This window comes from Prunus mume, linkage group LG5, assembly GCF_029339155.1.
Source record: "Prunus mume cultivar Tortuosa linkage group LG5, ASM2933915v1, whole genome shotgun sequence".
Classification (NCBI taxonomy): Eukaryota; Viridiplantae; Streptophyta; class Magnoliopsida; order Rosales; family Rosaceae; genus Prunus; species Prunus mume.
The window spans coordinates 6848310-6864759 of NC_142702.1; the positions used below are offsets into that span (position 1 = coordinate 6848310).

Here is a 16450-nt window from a genome sequence, read left to right on the forward strand (position 1 = left end):
CAAACATCATGTCTTGTCTTGTGGCAGTAACGTACATCAAGCTTCCCACCAATTGCTTGAAGTACGTCTCATCCACAGTGATTCCATCTTCATCTTTACTGATCTTAAAGCCCAGAACAATCGGACTATTCACCTCATTGCTTTCTAGCATCCCAAATCTTTTCAGAATTTCCAGTGCATACCTTTTTTTGACATATAAAGATACCATCTGCTCTTTGAAGTACTTCGATGCCAAGAAAAAATCTCATGCTTCCCAAATCAGACATATCAAATTCTCTTAACATAGAACTCTTGAACTCAGACATCATATCCTCATCATTACCAGTAATAATTAAATCATCAACATAGATACTTACAATGACAATCTTTCCTTCTATATTCCTCTTTGTAAACAAAGTTTGCTCACTGTCACACCTCTGGAAGCCTTCATTGATGAAATGTGCTTCGATCCGACTAAACCAAGCTCATGGAGCTTGTTTTAATCCATACAAAGCCTTGTGTAGCTTGTAGACCAAATGCTCCTTGCCTTTCTTCTCGTAACCCCTTGGTTGCTCAACATAAACATTTTCACTTAGCTCTCCATGAAGGAATGCTGACTTGACATCCAACTGAAAAATCTTCCAACCATTTTGTGCTGCCAATGCAATGATCGTTCTCACCGTGTCCATCTTTGCCACTGGTGCAAAGACCTTTGTGTAGTCTATGTCGTGCTTCTATGAGTAGCCTTTAGCTACTAAGTGTGCCTTGTGCTTGTCAATCTCCCCATGCTCATTGTACTTGGTCTTGTAAACCCACTTGGCACCGATCTTTTTAGCTCCAGCAGGCAACTCAATTAATGTCCATGTCTTGTTCTTTTCAATGGAGTTGATCTCACTGTCCATAGCTCTCCACTTCACATTCCTCACTGCTTCTTCAAAATGAAAAGGATCTTCAGTTGCCACAACTTGTGCCATGTGTGCCTCATCTTCACTTAAACCATCTCCACTAACATAATCGTTCAAATAAAGAGGAGGACATCTCACTCTCCCTTCATTCACATCAGGCCCATTAGAATTTCCTACTTCTCTACCCTGTGCTTCTTCACTGCCCTCACTCTCACTTATTTCCCCTATATCATCATTGCCATCTTCATCTCCATTTTCACTCACCCTTTCTTCACCCTCATTGTTTTCTTCATTCTCTCCCCACTCCAAGTCTAACAAAATTTGCGCCTCAAAATTCACTCCCCAATCCCACTGTTTTTCTTCCTAAAAAATAACATCTCTACTCACAACAATTTTTTTAGTTATAGGATCAAACAATCTATACCCCTTGGACTCCTCACTAACTCCTAGTAAAACACAAGCAAAACTTTTATTATCTAATTTACCTCTTCTTGCATCTGGAATGTGAACATGAGCTATGCATCCAAAAACCCGAAAATGCTCAACTGAGGGCTTTACTCCACTCCACGCCTCTTGTGGTGTGACATTCTTCACTGCCAATGTCGAGCACCTATTCAGAACATAGAAAGTCCAATTCACAGCCTCCGGCCAAAATGTTTTCGGAATCTTCTTTTCAGACAGCATGGAACGGACCATATTCATCACGGTTTGATTTTTCCTCTCCGCTATGCCGTTTTGTTGTGGTGTATATGCAGTGGTTAACTGTCTCTTGATTCCACTTTGTTCGTAAAAATCATTGAAGTCATTTGAAGTGAATTTCCCCCCTCTATCTGTCCGCAAGCACTTATCAAACAACCCTTTCTCTTTCTCCACCATCTTTTTGAAAAGCTTGAAGCAATTCAATGCCTCACACTTTGCTGTCAACAGATACACCCATGATTTACGACTATAATCATCAATAAAACATAATGTGTACCTCTTGCCACTATTGGATATAGGGGAAATAGTCCCACAAATGTCTTCATGAATGAGCTCCAATGGCTGACTTGCTCTCCACATGCTTCTCTTTGGAATGTCATCTCGGTGTTGTTTGCCAATGCAATCCGTGCATGTTGTGTTTGAAGCTTGAAACTAAGGAAGTCCATGAACCATCTTCTTGTTTTGCAAGGTTCTCAAACCTTTGTAACTCAAGTGGCCATATCGTTGATGCCAAAGGGAAGAGAGATCTTGAGAGATTGTATGAAGACATCTTTCTGGCTGAGCATTTGTAGGGGCTGGAGTCTGAGCTAGCAGTATAAACATTCTGTTTACATTCATCATAGTCTGAATAATCAAGCCCTTCATCGGATGATAGATTTTACAGACTTCTTCTTTAATCAATATTGCCAAGCCTCTTTCTTGAAGTTGTCTTATGCTCAAGAGAATATTTTTGAGCTCTGGAACATAGTACATTTCATGTACAACATGGTTAACTCCATTCAATAGCAGCTTCACATATCCCCTTCCAACCACATTCATTCTACTATTGTTTCCCAATTTTACTGAATGTAGAAAGCTCTCATCTAGATTGGTGAACATACTCGATTACCGCACATGATTAGAACACCACGAGTCAAGGAACCATGCATCATTCCATTTTACCTCATGTGATTCAGCATATAACATCAAAAGCATCTCATCGTCTTCATTCACTTCTGTGTAATTGGCCTCCTTATCCCACTTTGGACACTCATACTGGAAATGTCCAAGATTGTGACACTTGAAGCATTCCACCTCAGCTTTGTTGAATGCCTGACCTCCTCTTCCACGACCTCTTCCTCTGTAATTGCTTCTTCCATGACCTCTGCCTCCAACCCTTTCATCAGTTGTCACCTTCAAAGCTTGCTCAATGCCACTGCTCCTGTGAAACTTTTGCTCATGCACAATGAGTGAGCTTTGAAGCTCATCAATAGTGAGTGCATCCATGTCCCTAAACTCCTTAGTCGAACATACTATATAATTAAATTTGTTGGTAAGGGATCTAAAAATCTTCTCACAAACTGTAACATCAGTCATAGCTTCCCCATACACTCTCATCTTGTTTGCTACTGACATGACTCTAGCAAAATAATCAATAATCGTTTCAACAACCTTCATTTCGAGAGTTTCAAAGTCTCTTCTCAAGGCTTGTAGAGTCAAGCGCTTCACTCTAGCATTGCCTTCATATTTCCTTTTCATGGACTCCTAGATTTTCTTTGATGTATCCTTCTCCAAGATCGTATCCAGAATAGTTCTATCTATCGCTTGGAAAAGATAGTTCTTGGCCTTGAGGTCTTTGAGCTTCAATGCTTTTAACTCTTTCTGCTGCCCTTCAGATAAAGGTCGTGCTCCTGGCACCGGTTCTTCATAACCGGTTTCAATCAGACTCCAATACCCTTTGCTTCGAAGAAAATTCTCCATAAGCATGCTCCAATGGTCATAATGACCATCAAAACGTGGAATGGATGGTTGCACAAAATTTCCTTCAAAGGTCATCTTCTTCTTCTCTCTCTCTCTCTCTCTCTCTCTCTCTGTGTTTGGAAATCACTCAAAAGTTGCGGCTTCTTTTTCTCAGGCCAAAGGGGGCTCTGATACCAATTTGTTGGGAATGAGAACAAGAAAGCAAAGAACTCAAACATAAGAACTGGATTGAATGACTTATTATTGAACAGCAACCTTTGGCTATTATATAGCCTTACATGAACTAACAAACAGCTGAAATACAGCCAATGATTCATACACTACTACATTTTACACTTTGCGCGACGAAGAGAATTTCGTCGCGCAAAATACATTGTAGTCGCACAAATTTCAGCGACAAAAACTTCGTCGCACAGAATCCGTTGCAAATATCGCGAAAAAGACTTTGCGCGATGAAGTTTTTCATTGGTCACTCAAAGGGACTTTACACGAAAAAATATTTGTCGCGCAAAGTTTTGCGCGACGAAAAACATAGGTCGCGCAAAGTTTTGCGCGAAAACGAAAAAATTTAAAAATAATTCCCGCGTCCCATTTTTGGTACCAGCCCAAATTTTTAGAGTTTTATGCAACGAATACTAATGTCGTGCAAATATTTGCGCGACGAAATATTTTGGTTTTTGACTTTTTGTTTTATTATTTCTTTAATAATAATTATTTCGAATTTTTACTTTTAAAATTTATTTTAATTGTATGATTTTTTTTGGTTACTTTAATTTAAATTGATATTAATTTTTTTGAATTTTGAATTTTTAAATTTAATTTAATTGTATGATATTTTTTAATTACTTTAATTTAAATTGACATATTCAAAATAAAATTACATATGAAAAATAGTGATCAAATTATCCAATAAATATATATATATAGTATTCAAAATGTACACATAAATTAACAAAGTACAATAATAAAATCCTAATACAAGCGTATTGTGGTGGTAGTGGTGGTGGATATGTTTTGATAGCTTCCTAATCCTCAACTTTAGCCGTCAAAGTCTTGATGATTCCCTAAAAAAAAGGTCAAATAACAATAAAAAAAAAAGAAGGGATAATCTCCCCTAAAATTGTTATACCACAAATCCAACCCAAACTTCAATCCCTTCCCCACACAAACTCAAAATTAACTCCAAAAACACATATTAATGAAAAAAATTTAAAATTTGGAGAGAATATACCTTTTGGCAAGATTGAGAGTGAGTGAGAATGAGAGAGAGAAGTGAGTGTGAGAGAATTAGAGAAGATAGTGATAGAGAGATGAGAGAGTGAGTGAGAGTGAGATATAGTGAAAAGAGAGATGAGAGAGTGTGTGAGAGTGAGAGATAGTGAAGAGAGAGATGATGAGAGATTAAGTGAGAAGAGTGAGTGTGAGAGAAATGGTGGGATTTGGGGAGTGGGAAAGAGAGAGGAGAGGTAAGAGAAAGACATTGAGAAAATGGTGGAGGAGTTATTTTCATTTTTAAAACCGTATCACTTTGCGCGACGAAACGTGATTTAAAAATATTGGATTATTGGTCGCTCAAAGTTTTGAGCGACGAAACATATTGGTCGCGCAAAGTAAAAAATAAAAATAAAAATAAAAATCCCGCGTCCCATTTTTGGTAACCACCAAATTTTGAAATTTTTGCGCGATTTAAAAATATTGGAATATTAGTCGCGCAAGGTTTTGTGTGACGAGACATATTGGTCCCAAAGTAAATAAAAAAATCCCCGCATCCCATTTTTGGTACTACCAAATTTTGAAATTTTTGTGCGATTTAAAATACATATTGGTCGCAAAAGTCTAAAAAATTCTCGCGTCCCATTTTTGGTACTACCAAATTTTGTGCAACGAAAATATATATTGGTCGCAAGAAGTTTTGAGCGACACAAAATATTGGTCGCAAAAGTCTAATTTTTTAAAAAAATCCCGCGTCCCATTTTTGGTACCCACCCAAATTTTTAGAGTTTTGCGCGACGAACTGTTGGTCGCGCAAACTTTTGAGAGACGAAAAATTGGTTCGTAGCACGATATTTATAAAAATAATTGCTATGAATAATAAAAAAATAAAATTATTTTATTTTACGATTTAAAATATAAATAAGGTTAAAGCTACTTAATAAATGTACATACTATTCAATTTCTTAATTGTTATACGTACAAAATAAATAAATTTAAAACTACTTAATAAGTAAATAAATATATATATACACACACCATTCGACGATCCAACCGTCAGACTTGTTTGTATATACTTTAAGAACGTATACCCCAAAAATCGCAAAAAATAAACATTCAGAGACCTAGTAACGGGACAAAAAATTTCAACGATTATAAATGAAAAATCACGATTTAACGCTTATTTTAACTCCGATTTTGATAATTTTTTACAGCTACACTCCTTGACCCTATATGAATACAATGAACTAATTTGATCGTCAATTTAAAATATTTACACTAGTGGATACCACAAAATCTTATTTTATATTTAACAAAAGTATAAATAAACTCTTAATTGTTAGTAAATATATTATTTTGATGGCATACACATTCTACGAAAATAGTTTCAACGATCCAACCGTGAAACTTGTTTGTTTATACTTCGAGATTATATACGCCAAAAATCAAAAAAATAAATATTCAGAGATCAAGTAATGGAACAAAACTTTTCGACGGTTATAAATGAAAAATCACGATTTAACGGTTATTTTAACTCCGATTTTGATGATTTTTTTACAGCTACACTCTTTGACCCTATATGAATACAATGAACTAATTCGATCGTCAATTTTAAAAATATATTTTCTAACAAAAATATTTTAAAAAATAATTTTTTTATTTTATTTATTTTTATAAGGACTTTGCGCGATGAAGTTTATTGTTTTGTCGCGCAAAGTAACTTTGTGCGATGAAGTTTATTGTTTTGTCGTGCAAAGTAGCTTTGCGATACGAATTGTTTTTCGTTGCGCAAAGTGCTTTGCGCGACGAATTGTTTTTGATCGAGCAAAGTGACTTTGCGCGATGAATAGTTTTTCGTCGCTCAAAATTTGGTCACTCAAGACTTTGCGCGACGAAAAACAATTCGTCGGGCAAAATTTTGTCGCGCAAGGTTTGTAGCGACGAATAATTTTTCGTCGCGCGAAATGTGGTTGCTCAAGGGTGATATTTTACTAGTGATACTAACAAAAACGTGGTAACGTGCATAAGGAAATAGTTAAAAAAGTAAAACAAGTCTCCCAACATAGTAGGGACATATTTGAAACAGAAAACAAACCTAAATATCTGAGAATCCTATAGTAATTAGGAATTCCAAACCCGTCAGGGTGTGTGGGGTGTGTTCATAGATGTATTAGGGTTAGGAATTAAGTTGGATGACATTTTTTTTTTGTCTTTTTACACAATAATAAAACTTAAGAGCCTAATGATTTAAGTATTAGGGTGAATAAAGAAAAATGTAGGGTTTAAATAGAAAAATTCTATAATAAGAAAAAAGATAAGGGCCTAAATGAGTTATTAGAGTTGTTTTATTTATTAATCGGTTCGCGCTTGAGCGTTATTTCTCTATCCCTATGGAATATGGATGCATACATTCTTGGCGGATTGGAGATTATCCTCCATTCTTGGCGGATTGGAGGTCTACGACTTGGCGCTTGAGCGTTTCTCTATTGGTACATGTTATATAGTAAATGACCAACAACTTAATTATTAATTATTAATCTTTACAACATAATGTTAGTTGTTTGTAAATATATAAAAACAACTTAATTATTACGATCAAGGCTTATTATATAAATGATGTGATGTGACTTCTTATATAAATGAGGCTCCTCAGTAATGCTCCTTTAAGGACAGAAAATTAACAGTGTCAAAGAAACCGTGTAGGGTCATCCGCTTTAGAAAAGCATTTGGGTTCTTGATTATTTTTGTAACATAAGTATCTGGGAGTAATGATCTCACTCGAATACTCCAAGTCAATGAAATATTGAGTCACATAATATCTCAAGTTCTCAATAGCCCTTCAAAACTTGCTGCAAAACTGAACAAGAAGATCCATAATCCTTTGCAAAGAATCGAAACATGACTGGAGCTTTGGTTGGAGGGGCTTTTCTCTTTGCTTCCTTGCAGGTGCAGTGCAACAAGGTTGGTTCCTGCAAATTCAGGACTTTCTCAAAATAATTAGGGTTTAAACTCATATATTTATTATTTTCTCAAGGAAGGATGTATATAATATACTACATACATAGTGGGTACAAATAGGAAATATATACCAAATCTCCTAATTCTACACAATAAAATACAAATTCTATTCCTAATAAGAATGTTGATTTTGACTCATGCCAACACTACCCCTCAAGTTGGTGCATAGATATCTGTAATACCCAACTTGTCAAGTGAGTCTTCAAATCGGTGCTTTGACACGACATGGGTCAACATATCTACAAGTTGCTCCAAAGAAGGCACAAAAGGTATAGAAATTAACTTATGCCCCAGCTTCTCCTTAATGAAATGATGATCAACTTCTACATGCTTTGTTCGATCATGTTGCACCGGATTGTTAGCAATTTCAAACATAGAGTGGCTATCACAGTGGAGCTTTGTAGCAACATCCAGTCTAAACCCAATTTTAGCAAGTAACCACCTCAAGCACAATATTTCACAAACCCCTTGGGCAATCCCTCTGTACTCAAACTCTACAGAGGACCGAGACACAACATTTTGCTTCTTGCTACACCACGTAACTAGGTTACCGCAAACAAAGGTGAAGTAACCTGATGTAGAACGTCTATCTATAATATTCCCTGGATAATCTGCGTCAGTGTAACCTTCATGATCCAAGAGGCCATTTTTCTTATATAATAAACCTCTCCCACAAGAAGACTTTAAGTAACTCATAATACGCATCACAATAGCCATATGATCCTCATTAGGTGAATGCATAAATTGGCTAGCAACTCTTACAGCATAGGCAATATCAAGGCGTGTGTTAGTGATAAATAGATCAATCTTCCAACCAATTTTTGGTATATTTCTTTGTTAGTTGGGACCTGATCCACATAAACCCCAAGTTTATGATTCTCAACAATAGGTGTATCAGCTAGTTTACAGTCAAGCATTCTGGTATCTGCTAGCAAGTCCATGACATACTTCCTTTATGAAAGAAATAAGCCATGTTTAGATCGAGTGACCTCCACTCCTAGAAAATATTTCAGACTGCCCAAATCTTTCATCTCATATTTCTCTTTTATGTTGTTAGATTCCCTTTTTATTATTCCATGTCTATTTTCTTGTACATACTTGTTGTTGGCAATTAATGTTCAAAAGCTACAAGTGTTGGGGGTTAACTAGAGAAATTAATTTGCTGGGTTATTTACTCAAATGGTCCTCAAACTTATACTCGAGTTGTATTTTGGTCTCGCAATGAAATTATTCATTGAAATGGTCCACCAACTCTTTATTAATTGACACATTGGTCATACAATTACATTTTCTGTTAAATTTAGTCATGTGAGCAACACATGCTACATTAGTGCGGGTAAATAATACTTTTATAAAATAAAAAAATAAAACAATATGATTAAAATTAATACAAAATTTTCTTTATTTTTAAAAATAATTAAAACTATAAACGAAAAAAAAAATAACAAAAAGTAACCCTGAAAAAAAGATCAGCCCACCCAACCCCTATCTCATCGTGGGTCTACAACAGCCTCCTTCTCTCTCTCTCTCTCTCTCTCTCTCTCTCTCCCGAACAAACCCAGAGCCTTGCAGCCCCCATATTAAACATTTGAAGATTGAAATAGAGGGAGATAGAGGGAAGAAGAGGAGGGGACAAGGAGGGAGGGGAAGAGATGGTGGGTAGTGGGGAGGAGAAGATGGGGCGCTAGGGTTGGGAGGTGGGAGAGAGAGATAGGTTTTTTTACATTTGGTTTTTAGTTTTTATTTTATTGGGCTATTTTACCCCTATATTTGACGGCAATATTGACAGAATGTAATAGTAGGACCAATGCGCTAATTAATAAAGTGTTGGTAGTGTCAGAATAGCAATATTGAACAGAGATTTAACAGAGAGAAGCAGAAAAACTTAGGAGAAGAACTGATGTATTCATTCATTGATTTATTCAACACAGTACAGTAATGGTTTTTATACTAGCTTATCAAAGCTTTGTATATATGTTTCTAACCTCCTAACCTCTCTAACTTCTCTAACAGAACACTAACTCTTTTGCTAAAAACTGTTTAACAGTCTTAACAATATTTCAACAACTCTCTTCACAATCTTCTGACATGTGGCAGAGTGAGGACCGTTGATATCTTTACATGCCCCCTAAATCTCATGCTTGGAGGAGCCAAGCATGAGATTGGAACAATGATGCTGGAATAAAGGAATAGACAGCCCCTTAGTGAGAATGTTAGCAAATTGTTCCACAGATGAGACATGTTGCACAAGTAAATCACCTCAAATGACTCGTTCTCTGACAAAATGATAATCAATTTGGCGATGTTTCATTAGGGAATGAAACACCGGGTTGGAAGAGAGAGCAATAGCAGAGATATTATCACAATGAATTAAAGGAGGAACATGTAATGGGACGTTCAGATCACAGAACAACTGTCTGATCCATGCAAGTTCAGCAGCAGCAATAGCCAAAGCCCTATATTCAGCCTCAGTGGACGAACGAGAGATAGTATGTTGCTTCTTAGAAGCCCAAGAAATAGGACTAGAGCCTAAGTAAACAATAAATCCCGAAACAGATCTGCGATCATTAGGATCCCCAGCCCAGTCAGCATCACTATAAGCATGCAGATGAAGAAGACCAGGCTTAAACCAAATGCCAAAATCAAGAGTTCCTTTCAAATACCGCAGGATTCTCTTAACTGCCACAACATGAGACTCCATGGGATTATGCATAAATTGACAAGCTTGATTCACTGAGAAGGCAATATCTGGCCTTGTGAAAGTGAGGTACTGCAGAGCACCAACAATGCTTCGATACTGCTCTGGATGAGAATAAGGTTTGCCATCATCTTTCAACAGTCTGTGATATGGGAGACAAGGAGTAGGACATGGTTTTGAATCCTGCAAATCAACCCTGTCAAGCAGTTCCTTGATATACTTAGTTTGAGACACAAACAAGCCAGCAGACTGATATGAAATTTGCAGCCCCAGAAAATAAGTCAACTGGCCCAAATCCTTCATATCAAACTCCTGAGTTAAAGCACCAATTACAGCTACAATAAGAGAGGAATTACTGCCAGTAAGAATGATATCATCAACATAAAGAAGCAAAACCACAGTACCAAGCGACGAATGTTGAATAAAGAGAGATGGATCTGCATTTGAAGCTTGAAAACCCAAGCTTGGTAAAAAGCTAGTAAACCTTTCATTCCAGGCACGAGGAGCCTGTTTTAAACCATACAAGGACTTCTTGAGTCTGCAAACAAAGTCAGAAGGATGATGCTTACTCCCAAAGCCTTGAGGTTGTGTCATATAAACCTCCTCTTGAAGAATCCCATGCAAGAACGCATTTTTAACATCAAGCTGCCGTAAGGACCACTGAAACTGAGCAGCAAGAGCAAGAATTAATCGAATCATGGTTGGTTTAACTACTGGACTGAAGGTCTCATAAAAATCAATACCCTCCTCTTGACTAAAACCCTTAGCAACCAAGCGAGCCTTATGCCTAGCTATAGAACCATCTGCATTCTTCTTGATCCTATAAACCCATTTACAGCAAATACCCTTAGATGATTAATGGCTGGACCAGAACCAAACAATAAGAAATAAGGAGATTTGAAATGAAGAGTTTTACAAAGCATTCTATTGATTAAGTATACTGAAGTAGCACAAGCATGAAACCAAAATTTTGGGGGTAAATGAGCAGTTTGCAACAAAGTGATAGCAGTCTCTAAGATGTGTCTGTATTTTCTCTCTGCTAAGCCATTTTGTTCAGGTGTATAGGGACAAGATTTATGATGAATGATACCTCTAGCAAGAAGATAATGCTGAAATTTATGACTAAGATACTCACCACCTCCATCACTTTGAAAAACTTTAAGAGAAGCAGAGAACTGAGTGACTAAGTAAGCATGAAAATTTACAAAAATAGAGTAAACTTCTGCTTTATTGAACATTGGAAAGATCCAAGTAAATCGAGTACACTCATCTACAAAGCTAACATAATATTTGAACCCCTCAACAGATATTGTTGGAGAAGGACCCCACACATCACTATGAATCACTTCTAAAGGGTTTATAGATTTTGCTGCTGGATAATGAAAAGGAAGTTTAGCTAGTTTGCCTTCTAAACGATGATGACAGACAGATTGGACTTTGTCTGAAGAAAAAGGAACCTGTAATTGACGTAAAATAGCAGTAGTAATAATATTGGAGGGATGACCAAATCGTTTGTGCCACAAACTGGTATGTACTGGATGTCCAAGAAAGCAGAAATGTTGTTTGATGAGAGAAGCAGCTGGAGTAGGATGAGGTTGTGAAGGAAAGAAAGGAATAGAATATAGGCCAGCTCTACACAGTCCCTTGAGAAGAACACTCCCTGTGAGTTTGTCCTGAATCCAAAAGCCAAAGGCATCACATATAAATCTGCAGTTATTATCTTTACATAACCGATGCACTGAAAGCAAATGCTGAGATATCTTTGGCACATGTAAAACTTTCGATAATTGTAAAGAACACTGAGGAGTATTCAAGGAAGAAGAGCCAACACTAGAAATATTCAAACCTGAACCCCCTGCAGTGGTGATTGTCTCATTTCCAGAGAAAGGGGTAGTAAGACTAAGTTGAGACAAATCAGAAGTCATATGGGTTGTTGCTCCAGTGTCAGCTATCCAAAATTGCTCAGTTGATGACGAAGGAGAACAATTGGCATGCATTGCAGTAAGATTGGATGAAGGAGGTTTGCCTTGATAGGAAAAATTGCCCCTGTGGTAACACTGAATAGCGGTGTGGCCATATTTCCAACAAATTTGGCATTGAACATAGGAATTAGGACCTGTGAATTGCTGATGTCGTTGATAACAATCAGCAGCTAGATGACCTTTCTTGTTGCATATTTGACAAATTGGAATATCAGTACCCGAACCAAGGATGCCAATACCAGAATTAGGTGGAGCTTGATATGGTCTTGGACCAGATGAAAACTAATGCCGAGGTCTGCCTCTTTCTCGATAGAAGGAACCTCTATTAGGGCCAGAGTGGAAACCACCATTATGTGAAAAAGAGCCACCATTAGAGCTAGAGTGGAAACCTCCATTGACACCACTATTGACACCACCATTGTGGCTAGATGAAATAGAAGATGGGATAGATGTGGAAGTGTCAGCAAGAACAAGAGATTTTCCTTTGAATGATTGATTGTTCGCCATCATCGCAGAGGCAAAAGGAGTGGCAGAGGTAGTATGTTCAAGAATGGCCTCTTCAGCAAGCAACTGAGATCTAAAATCTTTGAGAGAGAGCACATTTTCCCTGCCTCGAACCATACACCGAAACGTATTATATTCTGGGGGAAGACCATTAAGAGCCAAGATCACAATATCATCATCATCAAAGGAAACCCCAGCAGCAGCAAGATGATCTCTAGCATCCTTTATCTTTTGCAAGTATTAAGAGACTGGTTCAACACCCTTCTTGATATTCTGAAGCTCACTTTTCATCTGAAAAATCCTAGCTTTGGTAACAGTAGAGAATCTGTCCTTCAACTGAACCCACATATCATGAGAACTAGTACACCCGATAACATATGAGATTGCAGTAGAAGAAAGAGTTGCAATTAGCAATTGCATCAAGGCACGATCATGCATTTTCCACACTGTATAAGCATCAGTTTGTACACCTTCAACATCAGAATTTTCATCAAAACGAGCAGGACACAACCGTGAACCATCAACAAACCCCAATAAGCTCGACCTTCAAGAAGAAGCTGCATCTGAAAATTCCATGTGAGGTAATTTGTATCATCAAGCTTAACTGTCACAGAAGCAGAGACAGTGGGAATTAAGGTAGTAATTGGAGATTGAATAATCTGAAGTTGAGTAGCAGTCACCATGATGAGTATTTAGGGAGATAATATCTTGAGAAGAAAAGAAATAGGCAATAGAACAAGCAGAAGATTCTGTGAGGCAAAAGAACAAACAGCTGGTAGGCAGAGCAAAAGACTACGAAAGTAGTGAGAAAGAAGAGAGAAAGAAACCCGAGAATTTTAACAAAGAAGAAGAGAGGAGAAGATACAGACAGAAGAACAGAGATTGTAAGCAAAGAAGAGGAATGCGGAAGCAAAGAAGCTCAGGATCGTACTATGGCTCTTGATACCATGTCAGAATAGCAATATTGAACAGAGATTTAACAGAGAGAAGCAGAAAAACTTAGGAGAAGAACTGATGTATTCATTCATTGATTTATTCAACACAGTACAGTAATGGTTTTTATACTAGCTTATCAAAGCTTTGTATATATGTTTCTAACCTCCTAACCTCTCTAACTTCTCTAACAGAACACTAACTCTTTTGCTAAAAACTGTTTAACAGTCTTAACAATATTTCAACAACTCTCTTCGTCAATCTTCTGACATGTGGCAGAGTGAGGACCGTTGATATCTTTACAGGTAGACCATTTGAACAAATAATTTAGTTGAGGGACCAAAATGCAATTTAGGTATAAGTTTGAGGACCATTTTAGTAAATAACGTTTTCTAAGATCAATATAACCGATTCTTAATTTCTTCATACTTGACTTAGGAGTACTTGGTTGAGCTTAGATATGCATGAAAATGAAAGCACCCTGAAAGGTCGCTGTTTGCAATTGGACCTGCAGTTCCATTTCACTAGAATTTTGCTTTTTGTTGTATCCTTTCCCTGAACTCTAGACTTTCTGCGTATCATTCCCAATGAGAACTAACCCGACTTGACCCAATTTGGCTTCGTGTATTTTAAAATTTCAAGCTAACTGCAGCTTCTAATGGAAGCCCTTCTTTTAATTACATGTTAATTCTTAGCGAATAACTAACGCCAAGAAGTCGAGTCATTTATAGCAGGGGATAGATCATAGCTTTGGTGTTGGCCTTCTAAGCAAACAGTATTCTGAAGGGTATAATGCACGGCAACACAGATATACACAAATTTGCAATACCCCATTATCCATCAATTCTTTCCAATTAACTAATTTTTGGTTCTCCTTTGAGTCTACTTGTCTGTCTTCCAAAAAAATAATGAAAGTATATGTATTCAGAACATGAGAAGGAAAAAAATAGAATAGGGTACTTCTCTGCTTGTTCATTTTCTTCTTCTTTTTATGCGTGATTTCGTAATTTCAATACCTTGCTTTTTTTACAAAGAGATTTGATATAAATAAAATAAAATAAAAAGAAAGAAGGAAAGTAAGCCAAAACTAATAAAAGGAAAAAGAATCAGCACCAATGACATTTCACAAATTTTTAATCAAATTGTGCACATTTTGCATTAGTAGATTTCAATAAATAAATTTAAAAAAAAAAACGAAGAGTAGGAATGGGTAAGGGGTTTGGCAGCTACCACGATTTCATTGGATTGGCATAATGATGCGGATGGCTGACGCTGAATCGCGTGAGAGGGAAGTTTTTCTCCCTCTTGTGGAGAGAGACAAAAGTGTCAAAACCATGTGGAGTCCCCACATTACAAAAGCATTTGTCTCATTGGAAAAGCCTAAGTCAATGAAATGAGTTTTTATTATTATTTATTTTATAGTTCAGAGCTTTCAAAACTTATTAAATGGAAATTGGGACATCACAAATGACCTTCCGTTGTTTGTTTATGTTATTCTTGGATTGCTTAAACTCTGGTTAAACAATAATTTGATTTTAATATTAAAAATGAGAGAAGGAAAATATATATCAATGCTTGCTTAGCATAAACGCATAAAATAATATATACAAATTTATAAATAAACCCAATTCTAGATGGACGGTAGCTTTATGTCGAGTCTGTCGACCCCATCCCCATGTCAAGTGTGTTACACAAGCATTTGTTTTTTTGCTATATAATATAAGTATTTGGTAGTAATAATCTCCCCCGAAGACTCCCAAGTCAAATGAAATTGAGAGTTACCTAATCTCAACGCCCTTCAAAACTTGTTCCAAAACTAAACAAGAATTTCCAAAACCCACAATAGTTGGTCCAATAGTTAACGGTCTCAACGCCCCTCAAGGGAGAATATTCGCATGTAGATTCATAGAGTTTAGGGTTTACCCTTCGAGCTTCCTTCTCTCCCTTCTTCGGTTCTTGCGAAACAATTAGGAATAAAAAACCACACCTAAAGGCACTCCGATTCTTAATTTAGTTCGATTAGATTTTTGAGAAAAGATGTGGCAATAGCTAAAATGGACGAAGTTTTCTCTCACGAGGATAGTCGGGTGGCTAGAATCCCGTGTGGTGACACTTAGCCGTGTGAGAGAGGGAGAGATGAGAGGGGCGATGGCAAGGAGAGAGGGGTTTTTCGTAGGGTTTTGAAATTACCTTGTGTGTTGGATGTGACTATGTATTTATAGGGCTCTAGCCATCTAGGGTTTTTCAAAGAATAGTTCCTATTTGGAAGGAAGATATTATTTCCCTTAAATGAAAAGATTGAGTCAATTAGGGATTTTGATTAGAATCATATCCCTAATTGATGATAATATCCCCAAAATAAGATAATATCCTAAATTAATGAATATTCTCTTTAATTGGTGATTATATTCTCATATCCCTATTTTTGGTCTCAATTAATTGACCAAATAAATGGGCTCAATTATTGACATAAGATATATTCTTCTTCTCCACGTGACGCCTTGTTATTAGAAGCCAGAATATTTGCCCCCACAAATGCCTCCAGTTGCTGCATGGCGCTTGTGAGGCATGGAAGAAACGAGAAATATTTTTTGGGCTTCCCAATTGCATCTAGGCTTCTTTCTTTGAGTTAGGCTCCTAATTGATTCTAATCCCGATGTTGATCCGACAAAACTTACCGGTGATAGTCACAACACCAAGAGCTTTCAAGGGAGGCAGACATGTATATATAGTGGAGTAGGCTTTTGACTTATTCTTAGACTTGGGCTCCAAATGAGTAT

The 16450-nt window shown here is 36.9% G+C and overlaps 2 protein-coding genes and 1 pseudogene across 3 annotated transcripts in view; 1 reads left to right on the forward strand and 2 right to left on the reverse strand.

Annotated features, from left to right (window-relative positions):
- The window catches only part of LOC103343431 (putative disease resistance RPP13-like protein 1), a 73049-nt gene that overhangs the window by 5771 nt on the left and 50828 nt on the right, over window positions 1-16450 (forward strand). The gene's annotated exons all lie outside the window — the stretch shown is intronic.
- Window positions 2469-3101, reverse strand: LOC148916753 (uncharacterized). The gene has a single exon (XM_089052276.1). It carries the CDS (start codon window positions 3099-3101, stop codon window positions 2469-2471), a length of 633 nt encoding a protein of 210 aa, XP_088908402.1.
- LOC148916754 (uncharacterized) lies at window positions 9814-13420 on the reverse strand (annotated as a pseudogene).